This window comes from Venturia canescens, chromosome 10, assembly GCF_019457755.1.
Source record: "Venturia canescens isolate UGA chromosome 10, ASM1945775v1, whole genome shotgun sequence".
In the NCBI taxonomy this organism is placed as follows: Eukaryota; Metazoa; Arthropoda; class Insecta; order Hymenoptera; family Ichneumonidae; genus Venturia; species Venturia canescens.
The window spans coordinates 13,852,441-13,873,551 of record NC_057430.1 but is presented as its reverse complement, the minus strand read 5'-3'; the positions used below and the strand labels follow the sequence as shown (position 1 = coordinate 13,873,551).

The 21,111-nt window shown below is 46.3% G+C and overlaps 1 protein-coding gene across 7 annotated transcripts in view; it reads left to right on the top strand.

The window, feature by feature from the left end:
- Rdl (Resistant to dieldrin) overlaps window positions 1-21,111 on the top strand; it is a 118,424-nt gene that overhangs the window by 75,537 nt on the left and 21,776 nt on the right. For 4 of the 7 annotated variants that reach the window (XM_043431101.1, XM_043431099.1, XM_043431095.1 and 1 more), the window contains exons 5-7: window positions 1,986-2,068; window positions 11,068-11,205; window positions 19,079-19,363. In XM_043431101.1, coding sequence (XP_043287036.1) covers window positions 1,986-2,068; window positions 11,068-11,205; window positions 19,079-19,363 — 506 coding nt within the window. Of the gene's footprint in view, window positions 1-1,985; window positions 2,069-9,734; window positions 9,873-11,067; window positions 11,206-19,078; window positions 19,364-21,111 lie in introns of all 7 variants that reach the window. The other 3 variants (XM_043431102.1, XM_043431100.1, XM_043431096.1) reach the window with 1 other exon arrangement.

The following is a 21,111-nucleotide window of genomic DNA, read 5'->3' as shown; positions in this document are numbered from 1 at the left end:
TATCTCAACGCACTGAGATTTTAAATAGCAAACGAGCAGAAGAGCTTCGAACAAACTAACTTGGAGTAGGGAACTTTCCAGTTTTCCGAAAAAACGTATCAATAAATATAACGAGCGAGGCAAGCTCCGAGCGGCCTATTTTTTTCCCCATTCGTGTATCGATGCAACGAGCAAACTTTATTCCCGCGTATGCACCAAACATTGGACGAAAAAAAACCTCGAGGATCCGTGCATTTACGTTTGTATACGCAAAATAATAATAATAATAATAATAAAAAAAGGCATAAAAATACGTGGCATACGCGATACGAAATACCGTTTCGAATAGGTAGCTGCGTCACGAACATGAGAGAGAATCGGACACGTAATAGAGTCTCGTAAAAAAAGAGGAAAAAAAAACGTGGAAAAAAGCTTGTCCAAACCGACCTCATCCGTTGGTTGTTCCTCGAGTCGCGTACCGTTGGAATCCGCGTAAACACACGCGCGCTCAGATATAGAAAGAAAGGAAGAGCAAAGGGAATCGCGAAAGCGTGAAACGTATTCTCGAAAACAACGAAATAAGAGAGAAGAAAAAAGAATTTCATATTTATGTGCTTTTTCGCTATTCAGTCGTGTTCACGTCGTTCTTCCAATCTTTCTGTATCTTCGTTTCTCTCTCTCTCTCTTCATTCGCTATGCGCTGCGCCGCATCACTCTCTATTTATCTTCATAGATGTATCTCACTCGTGTATCAACCCTCCAGTCGCTTTATCCCTTTTTTCCTCGTCGCCTTCCTTTTTTCCCTTTCGATTCGACGAAGCATCCTTGTTTTTCTCTCGACGCAGTGTATACCCTCGAAATGCGCGCGTATTCCAGTTATACAAGCTCGTTGAAACGCGGATAAAACAAGACAAATTTCATGGAGATTCGAGCGATTTTTTGTCTTTTTCCAAACACCCACACACACGCGCGCGGCCCCTCCCATGTATCTTCGTTCACCATCGCGCGAGGGCTGCTCGTTAATTTGCCGCAAAAACTTGAGCTTCTCGTGCATTTAATAGCCAAAGGCTTTGAAGGATTGTGCGTTACTTTCGCGTGACGAAGGTTCTATCGTCAGGCAAAGAATCGCTCCTCCGAGTGAATGCGTGATTTAGATTTGGCTGGGGGATAAATGTTTGGCAGAGAAAAACTCGGAGTAAATAGCACACTCTCATCGAGTTAGCTCGCACGATACTCTGCGTGTGTGTTCAAACTCATTGCGGTATTTATGCTAGCTTCTATCGTTATAACCCCCCTCCTCGCTCTCCCTCTTCCCCCCCTCATCGCTCCCCTTTCTCCTGCGTCACGATTATATAGCGTCGATGCCACTTAGCCGGAGCTGAGTTTCAAAGAGGACTCGCGAACGGGCAAGCGAACTCATTAAGCTCGTGATGCACTGAACGTTGATATTCATGGCTGATGCATTTATGTATGTCTGTGTGTATGGACGTCGGGAGGAAAATGTACGTCGTATATATTCTCGTTACTGAGAGGGCTCCATATGTGCAGCCCTCGCTATACATAGACTCCATTTTGCTGCATGATGCACGATGCGACTGTACGTGAATGGGGCAAAATATGTTTGATGAACGTTAATGCTCACCTTCTTTCACCTCTCGCTCTCGCTCTTCCATTTCCTTCCTGCCTCTCCTCTTCGCCCTCGGCCTCCATTGAGATTTACACATTTTCGTTATGATTATTCGGGCCCCTTTAGACTCTAAACTACGCGAGGATTTATCCACGTCCGGAATAAACCTCTTTGTACGAAAGATCATTTGCGTGCTGGATGGGCGCTGAAATTTCGGTAGGGGGATAAAAATAATGCGAGAGCCAAATGTAATTCGCACTATTTCGTGGGTACTTGTGCGCGTGTGGATTTTCGAGCGTCGAATATAATAACAAGAGTCGAGACGGTTCGAGGAGAATTTATAGCCCTAATGAAACACTCCTTTTGTGCTTTGTTGCAGCTTAACAATCACCGCTTCTTGTCCAATGAACTTACAGTACTTCCCGATGGACCGACAGCTCTGTCACATCGAGATCGAGAGCTGTAAGTACTCGATGCTTAATCGAATGTTTCTTCTTGTTTATACTTGGTTTCACTGTGAAAATTCGATTTTGTGACATTAATGAACATTTTTAAACGCGATCCCACGAATTTTCGAATTACGAAAAGATCGAGAAACCTCGCTGAAGACGCAGCGAAAAGTTTATCATTCAAAGTACCGAGAAAGAACGTGTCAGGGAAATATTTCGGAAAATCCTGCACTCTTTATTCTCTATCTTTCTCCATCAATCTTCGTCCGGAGCTTCGAATTCCAACTGCATTTCAAATATCCAGAATAACGAAGCAAAAGATAATCCTTGGAAAGAAAAAAAATGAACCACGAGAAACGATTGTCTCGATAACAATACCGAGAGGAGCAAATCTCTTCGTTAAATTCATCCCATTTTTCAGGTCACCGAAGAAAGACACTCACCGCTTCCCTCTCCCTTGAACACTTCGTGTGTCGAGTACCCGCACAAACCCTTTGTACTCATTATATGTGCCGATCGCGCGTTCGGCTCTCCTTATCACGCGTATACATCGCTCCACATCAACGAGATACTTTCACTCCCGATCGTTTCCATTCAAATTTCACTTCTCCCTCCCACAATGGAATCTCACCAGTCCTCGGCATGCCTTTTCCTCCGAAAACCATTCGACCCTCGGTGCTCCCGACAGCGAATCTTTTCGTGCCCCCGAAAACACACACACACACACACACACACACACACATATTCTAATGTTTTTTCAGCATCCGAATCGTCGACCCGAAACACACAGCACACGAACCTTCATCTCTCCGTCCCTGACCCCACCACCATCGTGTCTAAATATATAAATACTATAAAATACTAACCAGCACAGTGTGCAGCAAAAAAGCACTCAACAAGCTTTTATACCGAGCCCAATAACGTGTGTCACTAATACCTTCATTTTATATCCACGTGATAGAAAGAAAAAATATACACGGAATAACGTTTATCTCTTTGACGTGTGATATGGCACCTGTTGTGACGTCGTCGCTGAATATTCAACATAAGCATAGAGAGAGAGAGAGAGTACGATTTTCGAGAAAAAAAAAAAAAACTAGAAAAAAACTGCTCTACTATCAACCGTGTAACTGTGTTTTTTAGACATTTTCACGAGAGCTCAATTGGTCCGAAGATTTTCGTGAAATTTTATTCCATCGTATTTACCGCGAAGGGAACAAAGTTTTTGATGTTTATTATATAGTTTTTGTTTTACGAGAGGAGAATGCGAAGAGGATTCGAAGGATTGAGGAAAAATTTGACGAAGGTCTGACCACTTGCGCGCTTTATCTACTGGCGAGCTATCCAGCTCCGTCGTCACCTTCGAACGGATGCGTGTGACTGCAAATCGTATGGGACGTTTTATTTGTCACCGGGATTCGCGCATTGTTCATTTCGAAAGAATTTTTATTAACGTTTCGAGGAGGGATTCACAGCAGATATTTCAATTGATTTCATGAAAGTTTGAAGCTTCGAAATATTTACAATTAGCTCCGACTGCTCGCCCAGCAATATTCATCCCGAGCGATGAGTACACTTTAATGCTAATTAATATTTTCGAGATTGAGAACAGACGGGGATTAAAAAGTTGGTACACGGGAAATATGAAAATATCGTTGCTAGCGGAAAAGGGCGCCCTCCCCGCTCCGACGTCGCAGCAAAAGCTCAACGCGAACGTAATATGAAACACTTGAACTACTTCCCGCTGGCCGTTTGCCTCCTGGAAACATCATTTTTGTGTGCCCGTTTACTCACTTCTCATACTTTTTTATTCCGAGTAGCTTTTGCCTCTTTTTCGCATTTAACTTGCCGATGCGACATCCACCCCCGAGGGAATAAAAGTCGTAAAAAAAATCATACGCAGGCCTTCCATGCCGGCTGTGAATTGCGGAGTCGTGATCGAGGTTTTCACGCAGATCAATGCGGTTCGGAAATTTTGAAAAAATCGCAAAGAAAGGCTCGTCGTGACGACTTTTGTCAAATAAACAATGAAAATATCGAAATATTCATGCGGGAGGGGAAAAAATGCGCATTTGAAAAAGCAAACTCCGCGTAAATGGCCTCATGCATATTAAAAGCATGAATATTTCGCGGGCAATTGAAGCGTCGTACAATTTGCAGTTACAACGGGGATGTACGAGACCGAACGAAGTTTCGTGGTCGTTATACCGAGGCGTTTGCCAACCAATGTGCATACGAGCAATTCCCGCCTCCGTTTAATATTTGGTCAAGGGAGAATTTAGCACGAAAGTAAAGCCGCTGTGCCAAAGAGCATGAAGCATATCCTGCTGGGGCGAAAATGCGGAGAAAAAAGCTCTGCGACGTTTCCAGGGGGGGGGAGAGAAAAGATTTGGAGGAAAAAAATATATTTGCGATTTTTTGGAAGCCTTTGGAGATGCAATTACTCGATGAAAATGGCACTCGGGATGGGCAAACAGCTCGGGAAAACAGAGGCAAAAAGGGGGTGGATTGTTCGGGAAACATGTGCGGCTCGCGCGAGCCGCCGGCCGATCGGAAGCTGTTATCTCGTAGAAAATTCCATTTTTTTTATTGCATCAGAGATTGAGGCAAAATATGCAACGATTTTTTAGCGCCGCCCCGGTGGGCCGCCGCGGATTCGCTCTCCCCTTGGAATGCAAACAACATCGAAATGATTTTTCCTCAGCGGAGTGTTTTTCCGCGAATTTTCCAAGCGGAAGCACCACGAAAAAACTCATCCTGGAAAAGCTGCTTCCGATCGTAAAATCTTCCCGAGCAATCCTTCCTGAAATACCTTATTTCAACGTACTATAACTACTTATTAGCGATACATAATCTATACGTAAATTGCAAATAGTGTTTATGGTGTAATGCCGAATAATTTTTCTATGCAACCTCCGAAGGGTCTCCACTGTGTACTAACTACCACGACAGTTCTAGCGAGGATCCAATTTCCAGCGAGTTTCAACGGTAACGATCGATCCATTATTTATTTATTTAATAATAAGAGACTCGAGAGAAACGTGGCTTTTATCGTGCCCGAGAATTTGATCCATATTCACGAGTCCGCAACATGTCTTAAGCGTAATTAAAGACTCCGCTCGATTTGGCATCCCGCTAGAACGACACACGCCAGCCCTTTTGTACATAGGCCGTTTCTTTGCAATTATTTTATCTTATGTTAATTATCCATTTATTTATTTCATTATTATTTGCCAATATTGAGAATCAATCAATATAAATAAAGAACATTTTAAAAGCGAGAAAACAAAACTGACTACAATCCCGAAGGCCTCCGACATACAGCACTGAGCCTCGTGTCCGGGGACGAACTGGCCGACGACGGCCGGCCCTGAGGAGCCTACGCAAGCCGATGCCGAATAATCATTTCAAAAAAATAAAATAAAAAAAAAAAACAAACAAGCAAACAAAAAACAATCAAAAAGTAACGGAAATGCAGAAAAAGAGAACCGAATTCTGACGCATTGTGCATCTAGCCAGCGCATGCGTGAATATATTTCTATATATATATATCTGTGCGTATATATATATATATCATTTATATTAAGATCGTTTTGTTGAATTATTTGTTAAATTTGTTATTTGATTAATGACATAGTTGTCGGGAATGACGAAAAGTAGTGGTAGTTTTGATAATTTTGCTCGAATTCGGCATGCAGCAACAGCACGTGAAATTTTGGCTCTTAATGCCTTTGTTAATTCGGCCTCGAGGCTTTTATTTATGTTGGAAATATATAATGAGAGTTGAGAGGAAACGAGATCAGTTTGGGTCGAATGAAATGCTTTTTTTGTAAACGTTTTCGAGGTTTTCGTATCTTGTTCTCAATGTTCATTCGATTTGGAATGAAAAACGGAATAACGATTATTCTTCATTGGATGGTGAGAATGTTGCAGGGAATTCGACCTCCAGTGTTGGTAGATTTGGGGAAGACTCGAGTTCTCTCTTCTTGTTTCCTCGCTCTTTCCTCGAGCTCGCCGAACGAAATGAGTTTTTTTACTCTTAGAGCCCCCCGCGTCACGGGAGATTCACAAGGGAAGAGAAAACTTTGACCGGAAGTGGAGGCTCGAGATTCGAGGGTTCTCCGAGCCAATGTGTATCGATTATTTCTCTAGAGGGGGTTCTGCATGAAAATATCAACGAGAGAGCTTGTATCGCGCTCGAGCGTGCTGTCGTGGCTGACGCAAAACCTTGAATTTTGTGAACGACGAACGCGCGAAAAAGCAACGGTTCGCCAAATGTGCTTTTTATTTCAACGCTATTTATAAAAGCGGTAAACTCGAGAGAATTATTTGTGAAGGCGAAAAAAACGAACGAGCCTCGTGCTAGTGAAAAAGGTTTTGCAGCTCAGCCCTCGATACGACGAGAGTGCTTTTTATAATAATAGTTCAAATTCAAGCTCAAAGTTTCTTCAAGTATTTTACGTTTATCCGGTTTATTGATGGAGGGAACAAAAAATTTTTAGTGAGGACAAACTTTTCGCGTTCGAAATAAAAGGGAGAAAAAAACGAAGCAATTTTCTTACGGTTTACTGTTAACCTTTTAGAAAATTCGATTTGAAACCGTCGCCCACTCATACTCGCGGGCGCATCCCTCCGATGCCTGGAAAGGCTGCAGTGCTCGCTTTAATTTGCAGGTGAAATTTGAAAAATTCGAGAGTGAAAAAAAAAAAAAAAGGAGAGGCTCGAGAGAAGATTGGTTCGTTCGGGTTATCAAATCTGTAAATATCATACATCTATACACGTATATCTGCGTATGACAGGAAAGGTGCATGCCTGATGCTCGTTAAGGGGCCAAGTGTCACGAGTTTCGCTCGCGCCGCGCGCGGTATACATGCGAGCTTGCAATCTCTTTATGTACGTACACATCGATGTGTACACCGAGGCTCCGCGGGCGCGGGTGCGACGTGAGTTTTTTTCACCGTCTAATTCCCCCACCGAGTTTACCGAGAGACGCAATTATACGTCAAGCCGGGAGTCGAGCTTTCAGCTTAGCTCCGGCTAAAAATCCCCGCGATTCAGAAGCGTCAAAAACAATTATGCTCTCTTCCCCGCATGTTTTTATTTTCTTATTCATTTCCGACGACTGAATTCCCCCGTCAAAATGGAAACTGCGAGTGCGAAGTCATCGGAATCCGACTGTCGCCCCCCCCCCCCCCCGCGTCTTTTCCTTCACCCTCTTATTTTCTCGGATTAAATGAACAACTATTTTTTAACGCGATCTCCCGCTTTGAATGCCAGCTCGTAAAGTTTCACCGATCAATTATATTTATCCACAAATTCAACTCGCTCCCGCGCGCCTTTCGTTTGCATAGCAAAGTCTCATTCTCGGAATGAAAATTGTTCGGAAAGCATTGAATTTCGAGTACAAAGACGCGATTTCAATCCCGAACGAGCCTCTCCGCATCCACCAACCTGTCTGACACAAACTGCCTTTTATCACCGCTCAATACTCGCTCTACTCATTTATTTCAATCGAAATGGAATATAATATTGTGCGAAGAAGGATTTTGGAAATAGATCGAGAGTCGGAGCTAACTCCGATTTTCGGGTTTCGTTTATTTTCTGGTGGCTCCGCGCCCCTCAAGCCTCTTTTCGTTCTCGCATGCATGCGTTTTTTCGTCTCACAGCTGCACGCCTGCACGTCAATACGCCCTTAAATACATGAATTTACAACTAAACGTGTACATTTATATTAAAAACATGTACTTTATGTGAATTTTTTAAATATCGTTAAATGTTCGCTGTCCTTGACCACTTTTCACATACTTTTTAATACTCGAATATCCCATCGATGTTTATAGCGAGAAAGAGGCTCCTCCGACCATTTAGTGCGCCCGATCGTAAACTCGAAAGACGAGGGTGCGTTTGCATGAGAGTCCTTAACGCGGCGAGAGTAAAGAAAAAATCTCACATGAGCTCGATTCACACCATAAAAACAAATGTTATTTTCGTCAAAAGTCATGAAATAATCTTGATAAACTTTTTCAAATAACGAAGAGAGAGAGTGCGAAACTTTTGCCGCAATAACGTCATTCGCATAGCGAGACGCGGCTCTGCAGCTCCAACATGTTTCTGGCATATTTGTCACGCGATTTAAACATTTTTATTCGAAGAACAACCGAAATCGAGATTTCTCAGTAGTCGCGTTACGTGCTCGACTCGCCGGATCCGCAGTCCCGTGTATGCTCAATCCCTTAATCGCGATACTCGCGAAACATTCTTGCCAGCACTCTTATTTACGATGGATCAGAGCACCGCGATTATAAGTTTCTTGTTAAGTGTTCTCGAGTTATTTACAGAGAAATTATAAAATAAAGTTAATCGCGCGACGGTTATATTTACTCTCGGGAGTCACGTAAGCTCATTTTTCTTATTTTGACAAGTCCCTCGTTCCCTTATTTTTCATTGTATTTCGAGCGTTTCGCCTGCCTTCTGGATTTCGTGGAAATGAGGCGACCGGAACATCACCAATGTCGGCTCGCGACGCGATTTTTTTCCAAAAAATACGAATATTCGGAAAAAATTTGTAGAAAGAAATGTTTTTACTGGTGAATCGGAGAGAATAATTATTGTTCCGAGGCTCCCCGAGGGTCGCTTGAGAATCGTATTTCTTTCGCGGTATTCGCGGTAATAATTAGAAGAAAATAATGAAAGAACGAAGAATTCGACGGATTCTCGCTATGCGAATGCCAATTTGCAATCTTATCGAGAAATGCCATTTGAAATTGTGGAATGTTGTGTAACGATTGCAAACCAGACCTCCTTATCACGGCCTATACAACGTCAGACCTTAAACCTCGACGTTTATTCGCATAAACGTTCTTGTACTATAACTACCCCGAAGCGATTCCGTTGCTCAGGAATGTTTCTCGTTCGTGTATGTGCACGCGAGGCCAAAAGCGAGGCGTCTTATTTGAGATCGGGGCTCGTAGCCTTGGCGAGGGTTGCTCGTTTGGAGCGTTATTATTTCGCGAGAGTTTCGTGCCTTCCATTTATTTATTCGTTTCGAATGAATTTTTAGTTGAAAGAAGCTTCGAAATTGCCGTTGGTCTCCCGAGCACGCGCGAAGAGCCCAATTTTTGTTGGAACCATATTCGAAGCAAACATTTGTCCTCGTATTTAAATTCGTAGCTTTGAAAAAGGAGGCTCGTCGGGAAAGTTGTTGGTTTCTTAGGCTGTTTACACGCAGTGGCACGTGCCTCTCGAGCCTTCTTCTTTCCTAATTCATCGTTGTCTCACCCCGTGCACGTTATTCGATTCGCAATCGAAAGCAGCTCGATCGAAACTTTGATGGAAGCTCGAATAGAGACAGTAGGAATTGTGGAGGCTGAAAAGCCCACTCGGATGCAACGAGAGACGAAAAAATCTGCTGAAATCGGAAGCGGAATTCTCCTGAAAAGGGGAAGAAAAAACAAGGAAAATTGAGGAGCTGCTTCGAGATCGAAAAACGTGGACTCCGCGGAGTTTCGTCAGCGCGTCATCCTCGCGGTGACGTGACTCCGTGACGGCATCTTGGCGCAAAAGAAAAACGAAAAACCGATATTCACCCTTGCCCAAAAGTCCGTGAATCAAAAGTGCCCCGCCATAAGTGTCTTACTGTACGTTAGAGTGGAGATTTTTGTGTTTTGTTCTCTCGGCAGTTGGATACACAATGCGCGATATTCGGTACAAATGGAACGCGGGCCTACAATCGGTCGGCATATCAAGAGAGGTGGAACTGCCGCAATTTCGCGTGCTCGGGCACAGGCAACGTCAGACAACCATACACCTCTCTACAGGTAGATAACCAAGGTTGTGTCTTCCAGCCTCCAATTTATCGCGATGGCCATGTACATACATAAATATATGCGCGATAGAAAAAAATCGTTTGACAAAAGAAAGAGAGAGAGAGAGAGAGAGAGAGGAAGGAAGAAAGACAAATGTCAGTGATAAGACCGAAGAAAACCGACAGCGAGCAAAAAAAAGCGAATACGAAAGTTGAAAAACTACAGCAGCAACAACTGGAACGAGAGTAGATAAAGAGAGAAAAAATGATCATTGAAATCGATAGAAAAAAAAACGAATAAAAACGGCACACACTAAAACAAGACAATGTTTGTGAGATGAGGAAAGTGAAAGATAGTCGCGAGGGAGAAAGATGGCGTCTTTGGGATGAGCCCGCCGATGTATTATCCTGACGTCAGAAAACACGGAGGCACATTTGTCTCGTTATTATTGTTTATTATTATTTATTTATTTATTTATTTATTGATCTCCTTTTTTCGACGTTCTGCGTCATTTTTATTCACGTTATTTAATCGATTTATTTCGTCTGTAAACTTTATTTCTTAACGCACCGTTGCACCTTCGCGTTTGAGTTGGCTATTTTTTGAATTCCTGAAGCCTTAATGATGCTCGATCGAGCCCGGGCGCATCGAGGAGAGAAATATCCGGAACAGCGGTCCGAGGCCCGATCCTCCGGACGGCGCGTCTCCTTCGTTCGGTAATAAGTGCGAGTAGCGCAATGCAGCGACTCATTGCCCAACTGTTCTCTCGATACAAACATTTTCTCAATTGGCAGATGCTCCTCGGGAGTAATCGGTGCGACATGAAAACCGTTTAAATTCGGCACTTTTTATCCTTGTTTCGTCGTTTATGCTCCGGCCGTGAAAACTCGAGCCCAATCACCCGAATATATACGCAAGTATATACTGTAAATAATAATGCGAAAAAATACGGAGATTTTCGTTGTTTTTATAATCTAATTAAGATATACGAAAGGGTACAATAGGGTGTGACTAAAGTATGCAAAAATTCGGTCGGTTGAGAATAAAAGAAAAGAAAAAAGCGAATTGAAGCGATGGCAAGCGCAGGTAAGTTGCTTACGTGTGGAGGCCCCCTCGGAGCCTGCGCGAAACGTGTCAAAACGGCCGGTCCTCTGTACCGCAAAGGTATGTACAAAGACGATCGGGGGGTCTCTCTCTATTTTTTCAGTCGGATACACGATGAGGGACATCCGGTACAAGTGGAACGAGGGACCGAACAGCGTCGGTGTGAGCAACGAGGTCTCCCTGCCACAGTTCAAGGTTCTTGGTCATCGACAACGGGCCATGGAGATTAGTTTGACCACCGGTAACGTATTAGTTAGATTATGAGGTAAAAACGCGAGAGAAAGAGATAAAAAGAAACTGAGAGGGAGAGAGGAAAGAGGCGTTGGGAGGCGAGGACGGAGGAGAGCGAGGAAGGAGGAAACACTCGGAGACAACCGCCCCGGGAACATCGCAGCCCGTTGCAGGGGACGTACGAACCGAGGAAAAAAGGAAAAAGCACCCGGAAGAACGGACCTCGAAATTTTCTCCTCGTCCGTGTGACACGCGACGAATCTTCGACGACGTTATAACGAAACGATCTTATCTCGCGTCGCTGCCGCCTCCCTTTTCTCAACAACTCCTCCACTCCCCTGCATGCACAACGAATTTCTATATATTTATCGTACAGCGACCGAGATAGTTGTGTGCGCAACACTTGCCCGGTGGAATATCGACAGACGGAAATGATATCTTCACGCGAGAGAGACTCCGGGGGCTCGGGGTGTGCGGAAAATGAACTTTTGTGCATCCCCCGCGAGGAAGTATCGCGTGGCATTGTCTGCGTCAATAAACGCAGATATAGAGGCGAATGCGCGCGGGGAACGAGCTACGAAATAGATCTGACGATCAGCACGGAAGCAGGCCGCTCGAAAATACTCGGAGCATTTGCACCGTTTCAGCCCGCCGCACTGGAGACAAACCCGAACTCGTTTCCTCGAATTCCGCTCGATGTCACTAAACTGTCAGCGCTACATTGAGAACGATCCTCCATAAATGTTGCGCGGCTATTTTTCGAGCTTGGCAACGATCAAAATTCAACGTAATCGTCCGATGGCAGGCTGGGAGCAAAGGCGCGACGATGGACCACGACAGACGCGGCGACATTTCGCTCATCTCCGTACATACGTTACCGCGCGCGAGCACAATTCCACTCGCGAATTCGACGAGATATTTTACTCACGCCGCACAAACTCGCACCAGCCACCGATCCAGAGCCTCTGCGAACGGGAATGAAAAAGGAAAAAGGCCCGGGGAGGACGCTTTATCACGATGCTCGGATCTAGATTCCATCTTCGTATATTCGAGCTTTTGGCATCGCCGACTGTACAGAGGAACGAGAGCGAATGGGGAATTAGCCGGGGAGGCGAAATACTCGGTTTTAGTCACTTGTTTTTTATTGATCGATGTGCGCCCCCGCTCACTCGAAATTCACCGGTTAGAAATATAAATTCGTCCGGAAAATTTGTTGAAGCTTCATCGTGGAAAATCCACTCGAACTGTGTCCTTAAATCACGTTTTTTCAAATGACTCTTCGCCGTACTCCCAGCCGATCGGGGCGCATCGGTTATTCGACTGCTCGTTCCAAAAACTCTCGAGTTTAAACGCGCGATAAGTGAAATTTTTCGAGCGACCATCCGGCAGCGATTCGAAAATCGTTCGAGCGTGCGAACCCGCGTCGAAATTAGGTGCTCGAGACGCGAAGGCTCCATCAATCTTTCCGTCAAACCCCGCAGCGTTGGGACGTCTCCGCGGGGATTTGTAGTTGAAAAAGCGAATCGTTTACAACCCGGTAGGGAGAGGGGTAAGCAAATCCTAAATGATGTATCCGTTGAAGAGAGATTCTCGAGTTCTTTTAACAAATCTCGTGCATGCAAGCTGGCGCAGAGTGGAGTCGAAAATCTATGAGATTCGTGGTGAAACAGAGTTCGCCCTTTGCGCCTCTTTCACTCGCGTATCTTTAGCCTCGTTGACTTTGCGTACTTGAACTAATATATACAAATGAGACGACTTCACCGGCGAACCGTAGCGATGAAAGAAGCCCGCTCCTCTGTCGTTCTCGTATATGAATAAATGTACGTGCATTCCTCCATACGAAGCCTCCGTCAATTCCCCCCTCTTCTTAGAAAGTCTCTCGAGCGATCCAGCCGGGAGGCTGCGCTATACAAAAAACTCGGCGCACAATGCGCAGCGCGGATCGCACACGAGGAGGCTGCATCGCGCTTTTTTTTCTGACGTTAAGAGATAGAGAAATCCAGCCTTGAATTCGGTTTGTTTGGGTGAAAGGGGCGTGTGTGCCGTTGCTTTATTTCGTACCGAGACGCCCCCCATTCAAGCTCGCAGACTCAATGCGCCTGACTAACTGTACACTCTTCGTGCGATAATTCGCTACGAGTGGATGAATCTAATGTGAGTTAAAAAAAGTCTCGTGATCAGAACAGTCGGCTTCGTACGAAAATGCGAATTAACAAATGAGGCTTGAATACAAAAGGATCGTAGAATCGGCGTCGAATGGCAACTTCCCTCGGGGTCGATCGAGCTCGTTTTTTTTTTTTTGAAGTTTTGACGACGGGAGGGGGGGAAGGAATTGAGTTTCGGGTTGGAGCGCCGGGTGGATCCGTTGTTTCGTAACGTTCGAACGGTTATTTGAAAGGATTTTCGATGGAATAACACACTCGATGGGAAAAAGTGCATGAGAGAAATCGAGGCTGCTTCTACTTAGTCTAATGAAGCTTTTGTTCGTCACGAAACTCGTAATCCATCCGGGGAGCAACGAGCCTCAAATTTGTGCGGATTCGAGGGCCCCCTCGGGCTCCAAATCGCTCGCGGTTGCCGCTTCGGCTCTGAATCATCGCGGTGCTCCGGGTTTGTTCGAACAAATGTCGAATAATCCTGGGCGAGGGAAGCTGCCAATGGAATAACAACGCTTTTTCCATCAATTTCTCTGCGATCCGAGGCGCAGTTGCCGCCTCGATTTCTAGGCGGAGTGGGATCGCTGAACGAGCATCTTATTCCCGTGCTCGAACGAGCTCGCCGCATGATAAAAAACACGCGATTCAACGCCTGGCTCTAATTACTCGGCAAACATTCTTACCCCCCGAACCAACGAGCTCGGCTCCTCGCGAGGAAGCGAACCTGGACGAAAAACTTTTCGACCCGCGTCCAGAACACCGTCCGAAGAAACTTGCTGGGCTCTCGTTAATTATTCGATCCGCTGCAAACGACAGACGGAAATTTCTCTTTACAGTTCTCGGAATAAATCATTTCTCCGCGCTTCTTTTTCAAATCCTGCCCGCCCACCCCGGCCCCTCGAGGCTCTCCTTCTTTGTTAATTGTAATTGCTCATCCTCCAGGTTATTCAATCACCCTAGAAACATTGCCAACGACTGACAGGTGTCAAGGGAGTCGACGTCCGTCCCAGAGCCACGGCAGAAACGTTAGACCCTTTTTACCTCCCCCCCCCTTGCTCGTTTCTCTGTCTCCGAGTCATCCCTTGCACCTGAGAAAAAAAGGAGGAGGCTGGTCGGTGTTCTGCTCGGCCGCAATTGTCAAAGACTTGGTAATTAAGAGACGAGCCATCTGAGCGAGAGTCGCTCAAGCCCCTCTCGCGACGACGAGTCTTTCTGCAATCGGCGAGCAGGGTGCGTGCACGTTTGTCTGTGCTTCTCTCGCGGTAGACTGGCTCTTCGAGGCCTGCTCGGAATATGGCGCAACACATTTTTTTCTACCTTCGCATTGACGTGGCTGCTGCGCTTGGAGCGCTGCTGGATCGCCGGTTTGACCAACGCGAATTTCGCTCCTCCGAGAACTCGGCCCCGTAAAAGTTTCTTCGTCTCGAAGTCTCTTGTTTCGGAGTATGAGAAAATGCAGAAAATTTGTGCCCCCGTTGATCCACCGATGGAGAGAGGCAGGCGGCAGCATATTCCTGAAGGCAATCCAAGTATAAAATTTCTCTCGTCATAAAGGTAAAAAACGATGTCCATAAATCTGCGTGCTGCGAGGAGAGTCTCAAATAGCAAAGCTTTGCTCGATCAAGCGGGGCGCGATGAGCGAACGCGACGCTCGCCGAGGATAAGAGCCCGAGCCACGAGGGGGAGGGTTGAAGAACGGATTTCCGGAATTATCGAAGAACGCTTTCGAATTCCATTGAGTCGATCTTCCGATGCGGCAAGCCGAAGATGACGTGCGAGCTTTCCGCGGAGCGACGTTTCGTTCGCTCTCTTTATTCTCGAAGTTGTCCTCGTTCTGGCATACGGAGAAAATCTTTTACATTATATATTCCAGTCAGTTTTATACGCCTCGATCTTCTTTCTTTCCTACACCCGATCAAACCCCTCGCGCCCTTTTTTATTCTCTTTGACGTATCGCCGCGCGGGCGTACCCTGCTCGCGAAAAGTAGGGCGCAATGGACCATTCGTAGGAGAGCCATTTACTCACTCAGCAACTTTACACATATGCGCCGGATCGCCTCGACATTAGAGCCCATGGAAAAATGCAGGAAGGAATATTCCTCCAGTCAATAACATCTAAAATCGTACTTGGAGCCTGTATTTCAAGCAACGCTCCTCCGGACCGTTCATTTATCTGGCCGCTCTCCTTCTCGATTTCACACCAAAGAGCTTTTCTATCTTCTTGACCCAGCAGCGACCGGCGGAGCTGCTTTTATCTAGCCGAGAAGCTCGGACTGACAAATTTCCCGAGCTCAGGGGAATGAATTCAACGTCTCGCTGCGGTGACGTACTGTCCGGATTCGCTGCACTGATAAGACCGAGACGTATATATACGTATATCGTTCCGATCGTTTCCTCCGAGCCCCATCCGCACCAGCGGTCATTAGTGTCTCGTGAAATCCTCACAGAGTCTGAGGACTGACAAAAAGATGAGATAAAGAGCGAGCCGCGAGGAGGAGGAGAAGGAGGAGGAATGAAAAGGGAATGGCCGGTGACGCGTGGACCGCGCCCGAGGAGAAGCCGGCGGGATGAACGTTGATCTCACAAAAATATGCGGAAATGCTTGTACCAGAGAATGAGAAAATTTTGATTTCTCGGAGCGAAAGATCGCGGAGGGCTTCGCTTGAGGATTTCAACAAAAGAATTGATATTTTCAGGGGGGGCGGGCGGGAGGGCCGAGAAAAAATTCTGCAATTTAACGAAATGTCAAGTGCGCCATTAAGAAAATTGCAGTAAAAGCTCGACTGCGCGGAGAAAAGCAAAGAGAAAAGGGCGCGTGAGAACAGGAGAAAAAAGCGAGTTGTCGAAAGTTCCCTTCGTCAAAGGCGCGCGCCGCTCCTATTTTCTCACTCGTCCTTAAAAATACAGCTCGTTTGTACATCCGCGCGAGCACGGAGATTCCGCTCGCAAAAGGTAGGACGAGAGTGGGCTCGCATGCCGGCGATGAGAAAAAGTGCATCACACTTTTTAGAGGGTTTTCTCGAAAAATTACAAGCCCCTAAATGTCTTCGTCTAATCTCGCGCCTCGTCTCTCTCATTTCGCGTAAAGTAGCAGCGCGAGATTAAAAGCGAAAAACGGATAGTTTTTGCGAGGCTGTGCAGCAGCGGCCGAGGGACGAAGAATTACATTTGCTTGCAAATATGCTCCGCTCCGCGGGCCTGCTCTGCGTCCTTTCCGTAAACTGTCCGTCGATCCACGTTTCTCCTGTGAAACTCGGCATTTTTATTAGCATTTGCGGAACTCCCTCTTTATCCGAGCAGCCAGCAAAAAAGTAATGACTCATTTCGTCGCTCGCCGCTTAAAATAATAAAGACCCCCGCATCCCGGTCTGCTCTCGCTGCGTGGGACAACGTTCCGACGCTTTGAGAGCGCGTCCGAAGAAAAAATCGAGTCTGCATTCGCAAACGTGCGGCGAGCCGCAAACCCTCGGGACTTTCTTTCCTCGTCGAAGCTGCTGTATGATTTTAGCGCTTGAAAAAGCTCGTGTGCCAATTCGATTCGAGGGGAAGCGAGCGCAGGTCGGAAGAAAAATCAAACGCCTTCCCGCGTTTCTTTTACAATTCCTCGTTTCCTGTTTTTATCACGACGGAAACATCGCCAGGTGGAAGCCAGAGTACGAATGACTCCGGGCGGCGAGCACGGGGACTCGGAATAGAGGCGAAACTCTTGCCTGCGTATGCGGCCTCGTTCCTACGCGCGTTCATGCACTGCAGTCCTCCGGACTGCGGCATTGAACGAGTGCGCTCCTCCTCGCCCAGGGAATTGTAAAAAAGGGAGAAATTTCATCGGAATTCCTTGCCGAACGAGCTCGATTACTTTCCCTGTGTGCAGCGCGTTCATGAGCTCGCTACATCTCTGTTGTTCTCGCGCTTATCCCAGAATACGACGTTGCACGGAGGTGTAACGGATACGGGATACTCGTTTGGCTCGACCGGGGCAAAATGGAACGGAGTGTCGGACCGGGAGCGACCGGATTGAAAAAGGAACCGAAGAAAATGATGGTTCTGTCAAGGGGAACAATGACTGGTCGCCGCGCGGAGAGGAAGCTGCGAAATAAGTGTCGGAAAAATTGATGAAAAGAATATGCGAGCAGCTCGAGGTTCCTCCCTGTTCCATTTAGCCCCTCGCGCATCCTATTTCGCCCGAGCCTCTCTTCTCCGTGGTTCTTGTAACCGGAAAACTTTTACGAGCACTCGAGAGCAAGTTTTTTTACGAGCTAACGTAGATTCGAGGGTAGTACGTGCGCGGATGCACCGCGCGGCGCGGCTTTCCGTAGCCTTTACTGATTCATCCGCAGGAGCGAACTCGAACTTTCTATTTACTGGAGGAATTCATGGCTCGCAAGGTTATCGAGGATCAATCGAGAGCTCGGTGTGACGGAGCACGAGGAAACATTTTCTCGCTGCGGCTTCCAACGAGCCGCGTATCTCCCGATGGTTATTATTCTCGAAATATGAGCAGGGCTCTCATCGTCCCGGCTAAGGGAGCCTCGAATAATAGAAGAAAATTGGAGAAATCAGTTAGCCCAGGCAATCATTCGCCACTTGTAGTTATTAAGGGGGAGTCGCTCGATGCCTGTTTACGATCGAGCTCCGCGTCATCGCATTACTGCCGCTGCTGGTCCTCGATCTGGAACATTTCTGTCGGTCGGCTAAGTGTATCCCTGGTGGAAAATGGCCCAGTATTTTGCTGGCCTTCGGGGCTGAAACTACCCAACTGGTGGACAACTGTAGTAAACTTGGGCTAACCATGCAAGGATAATGCTCGCTATACGTTAACGTGCGGATTAAGCCGAAGAGGGACGAACAAAAGGAGCGGTTGGGCACACCGGTGGATTCGGGAACGTTGAAATTACGCCTTTTTGTTAATCAGCGACGGAGAGGGGGAGAGAGAGAAAGATGTGTGTATATGTGTATAGAAAATAGGAGGTCGTAAAGCATAGCAATAAGAGCTGGAGGGTTGCATCCCCGCGAGGCTCTGTACAGGGTAAAACGTACGGTTAGTTGTCAAAGTGTACGGGAGGGAAGGGGAGGGGAGTGGAGGAAACGCCATTAAGAGTGAGCCCGGATATTGCTGCGGCAAAGTGTGGCAGTCGAACAAGATCCAGGGGTTGTTTGATGGGGGTGGAATGGAGTGAGGAGAAAAAGAGCGTGCCAATTTGCTATGGTACGGAGTATAAAAAAAAACATTTCGGTTTGTACGGAGGGTCGCGGAACGAAAGGACGCTTCGGGAAGTATCGATGTGCAGGCGAGACGTCCCAGGAGCAGCGGAAGGCCGGATCAGAATGAGCTTCGAGGAGGGATGATATCGAGAAGAAAAATATCGAGGGAAAGTTCGACGTGATGGGGAAACCGGCCGGATGGAAGGGAGGGAGAGAGGAAAGTTTTGGGAGCCTCGTGTACGCGAACGTGGGCAACGAGAAAAAGCACACACACACACACACACGCACAGAGAGAGAGAGAGAGAGAGAGTGGGAGGACGAAAAGAAAACGTAACGCTGCTCGGCGCGCAACGACGAACGCGAGGAATTTCTTCTCGCTCGGATAATCGAGAAAAAGAGTTGAAATAAAAGGGCGATGTGTGGGAATAAAATGATGACGAAGGGAGAAAAAGAAAAATTCTGTTTGCTGATAACAAGGTTATTAACTCATGAGAAAATGTCTTCTTTCTTCTTGTTTTTTCGCAGGAAATTATTCTCGGCTAGCTTGCGAGATCCAGTTCGTCAGATCGATGGGCTACTACCTGATCCAGATCTACATACCCTCGGGATTAATCGTGATAATCTCATGGGTGAGCTTTTGGCTAAACCGAAACGCAACCCCCGCTCGGGTCGCCCTCGGAGTAACCACTGTGCTTACCATGACAACCCTCATGTCCTCGACTAACGCAGCCCTCCCCAAAATCTCCTACGTCAAGTCCATCGACGTCTACCTGGGAACTTGTTTCGTCATGGTCTTCGCCTCGCTCCTCGGTAAGTTAACGCGCCCGGACGTCTTCTTCGTCCCCTCTTCTCTTCTCCAACGTCGTCGTCGTCGTCGTCGTCGTCGTCGTCGTCGTCGCCGTCGTCGTCGTCCTCATCGTCGTCGTCCTCATCGTCGTCCTCGTCGTCTCGTCGACACTGTCGCCAGTCTCTCTTCCTGGCAGACTCTTCGTCGCTTATCTTGTTGTCTTTTCTTCTTCTTCTTCTTCTTCTTCTTCTTCCTCTCACTCTTCTTATTCTCATTCTAATTCTTCTGTAATACTTTTCATCATCATCATCGCCATCATCATCATCTTCTTCTTGTTATTCTTGTACTTTGTCTTCCTCGTCGTAAATATTCGTCTTTGACGTTCTCCACCGGAGCGAGCGCCCGATCTCGCGATCTCGACCCCGTACACACCCCCTTCAGCCCCATCGTGCCCAAATATCCCCACGAACACCTTTGTCCACCGGGTCAAATCCAAGCGACAGGGCATTTATGGCTAATAAATTATTGGTACCAGAGCCGAGACGAGTTCTCCGGACGGTGCAAGCATTTTCACTAATTTTCGTAAAATCCGGAATGAAATAAAAAAACTGCCGAGGTCCTTCGGACTTGACCCGAAATTTCGAGCCTCCCGCTTGTATCTTCGCTGTGAAACTCGTACCGCGTGACAACAACACGTAACCGCGTCAACGCGTTATCAATCGGTATTTCGATCCGCTCAAACGAATGATCAATCGATGATAAAGCAAAGAGAAAAAACAACAAGTAACAAGGTTAAGAAAAACATTGAATTTCACTAAAGTTTATCGCACGAGGCTTTTTGTTTTTCTTTCAAACTTCCAATTCCTATCCGTATTTCGTCTTATTTTCGTAATAATTGCAAGCCTCAAACGCGGGTGACATTGCCGCGCTGCTCTGTTGTTATGCACCTCTCGCTGTACGAAACAAATCGCGCATTATTAACACGATTACTGTGTTAAGAGTCACTGTAACTAATGAGATTAAGCCAAAAAAAAAAAAATAACACGCATCAGCATTATCCCGTTCCAATGTCGTCGATCGTCATCACATTACATTTTAAAACCAGCCAACCAACCAACCAACCAACCAGCCAGCCTTAAAAATAACAATGAAACCAAAGAAAAGTATCCTTCAGCCTGTGTCTCTGTATAACTGTCTCTGTCTGTGTGTCTTGTTGTCTGTATTATTACGTCGAGACGCCAGTCCCGGCGGGAGCTTTCGCGGCAGCATTATCATCACTGACTCAATCGGACTCGACGATAATCGATTAATCGTTCGACATGCACTCGAGATTAATCAGGGATACGATCGATCGATCCAAAACGCTCCACACTGTCGCTTTGTTTTCATTTGTTTCTTTTTTATTTAACTAATGAGTGTAAATAAATGTACGTTGCTCGAAAGAGCTTGAGAAAGAGGCATTTTTATCGCACGGTTTTCACGCGCTGACCATATTCAAATATTGTTAAAGCAGAACAATTGTTGCTTCGATATCAAGAGCGATTGTTCATCGGCACTGCGTTTTTTCCGTTTCGTTCGATTCACCAATTTTTCGTCGGTATTCTCTTCATTATTTTCACGCTAAAAGTATCCCTCTCCTATCCCTCCAGGTAGCACCTGGAAATATCGTGTTTTTTAACCGCAATAGATCACGAAGCAGTGTGCACCGATTGCGTTCGATCGACTGATCCAAGACTCGCGACTGACGAAAGCAAACACCTAATAACGGAGC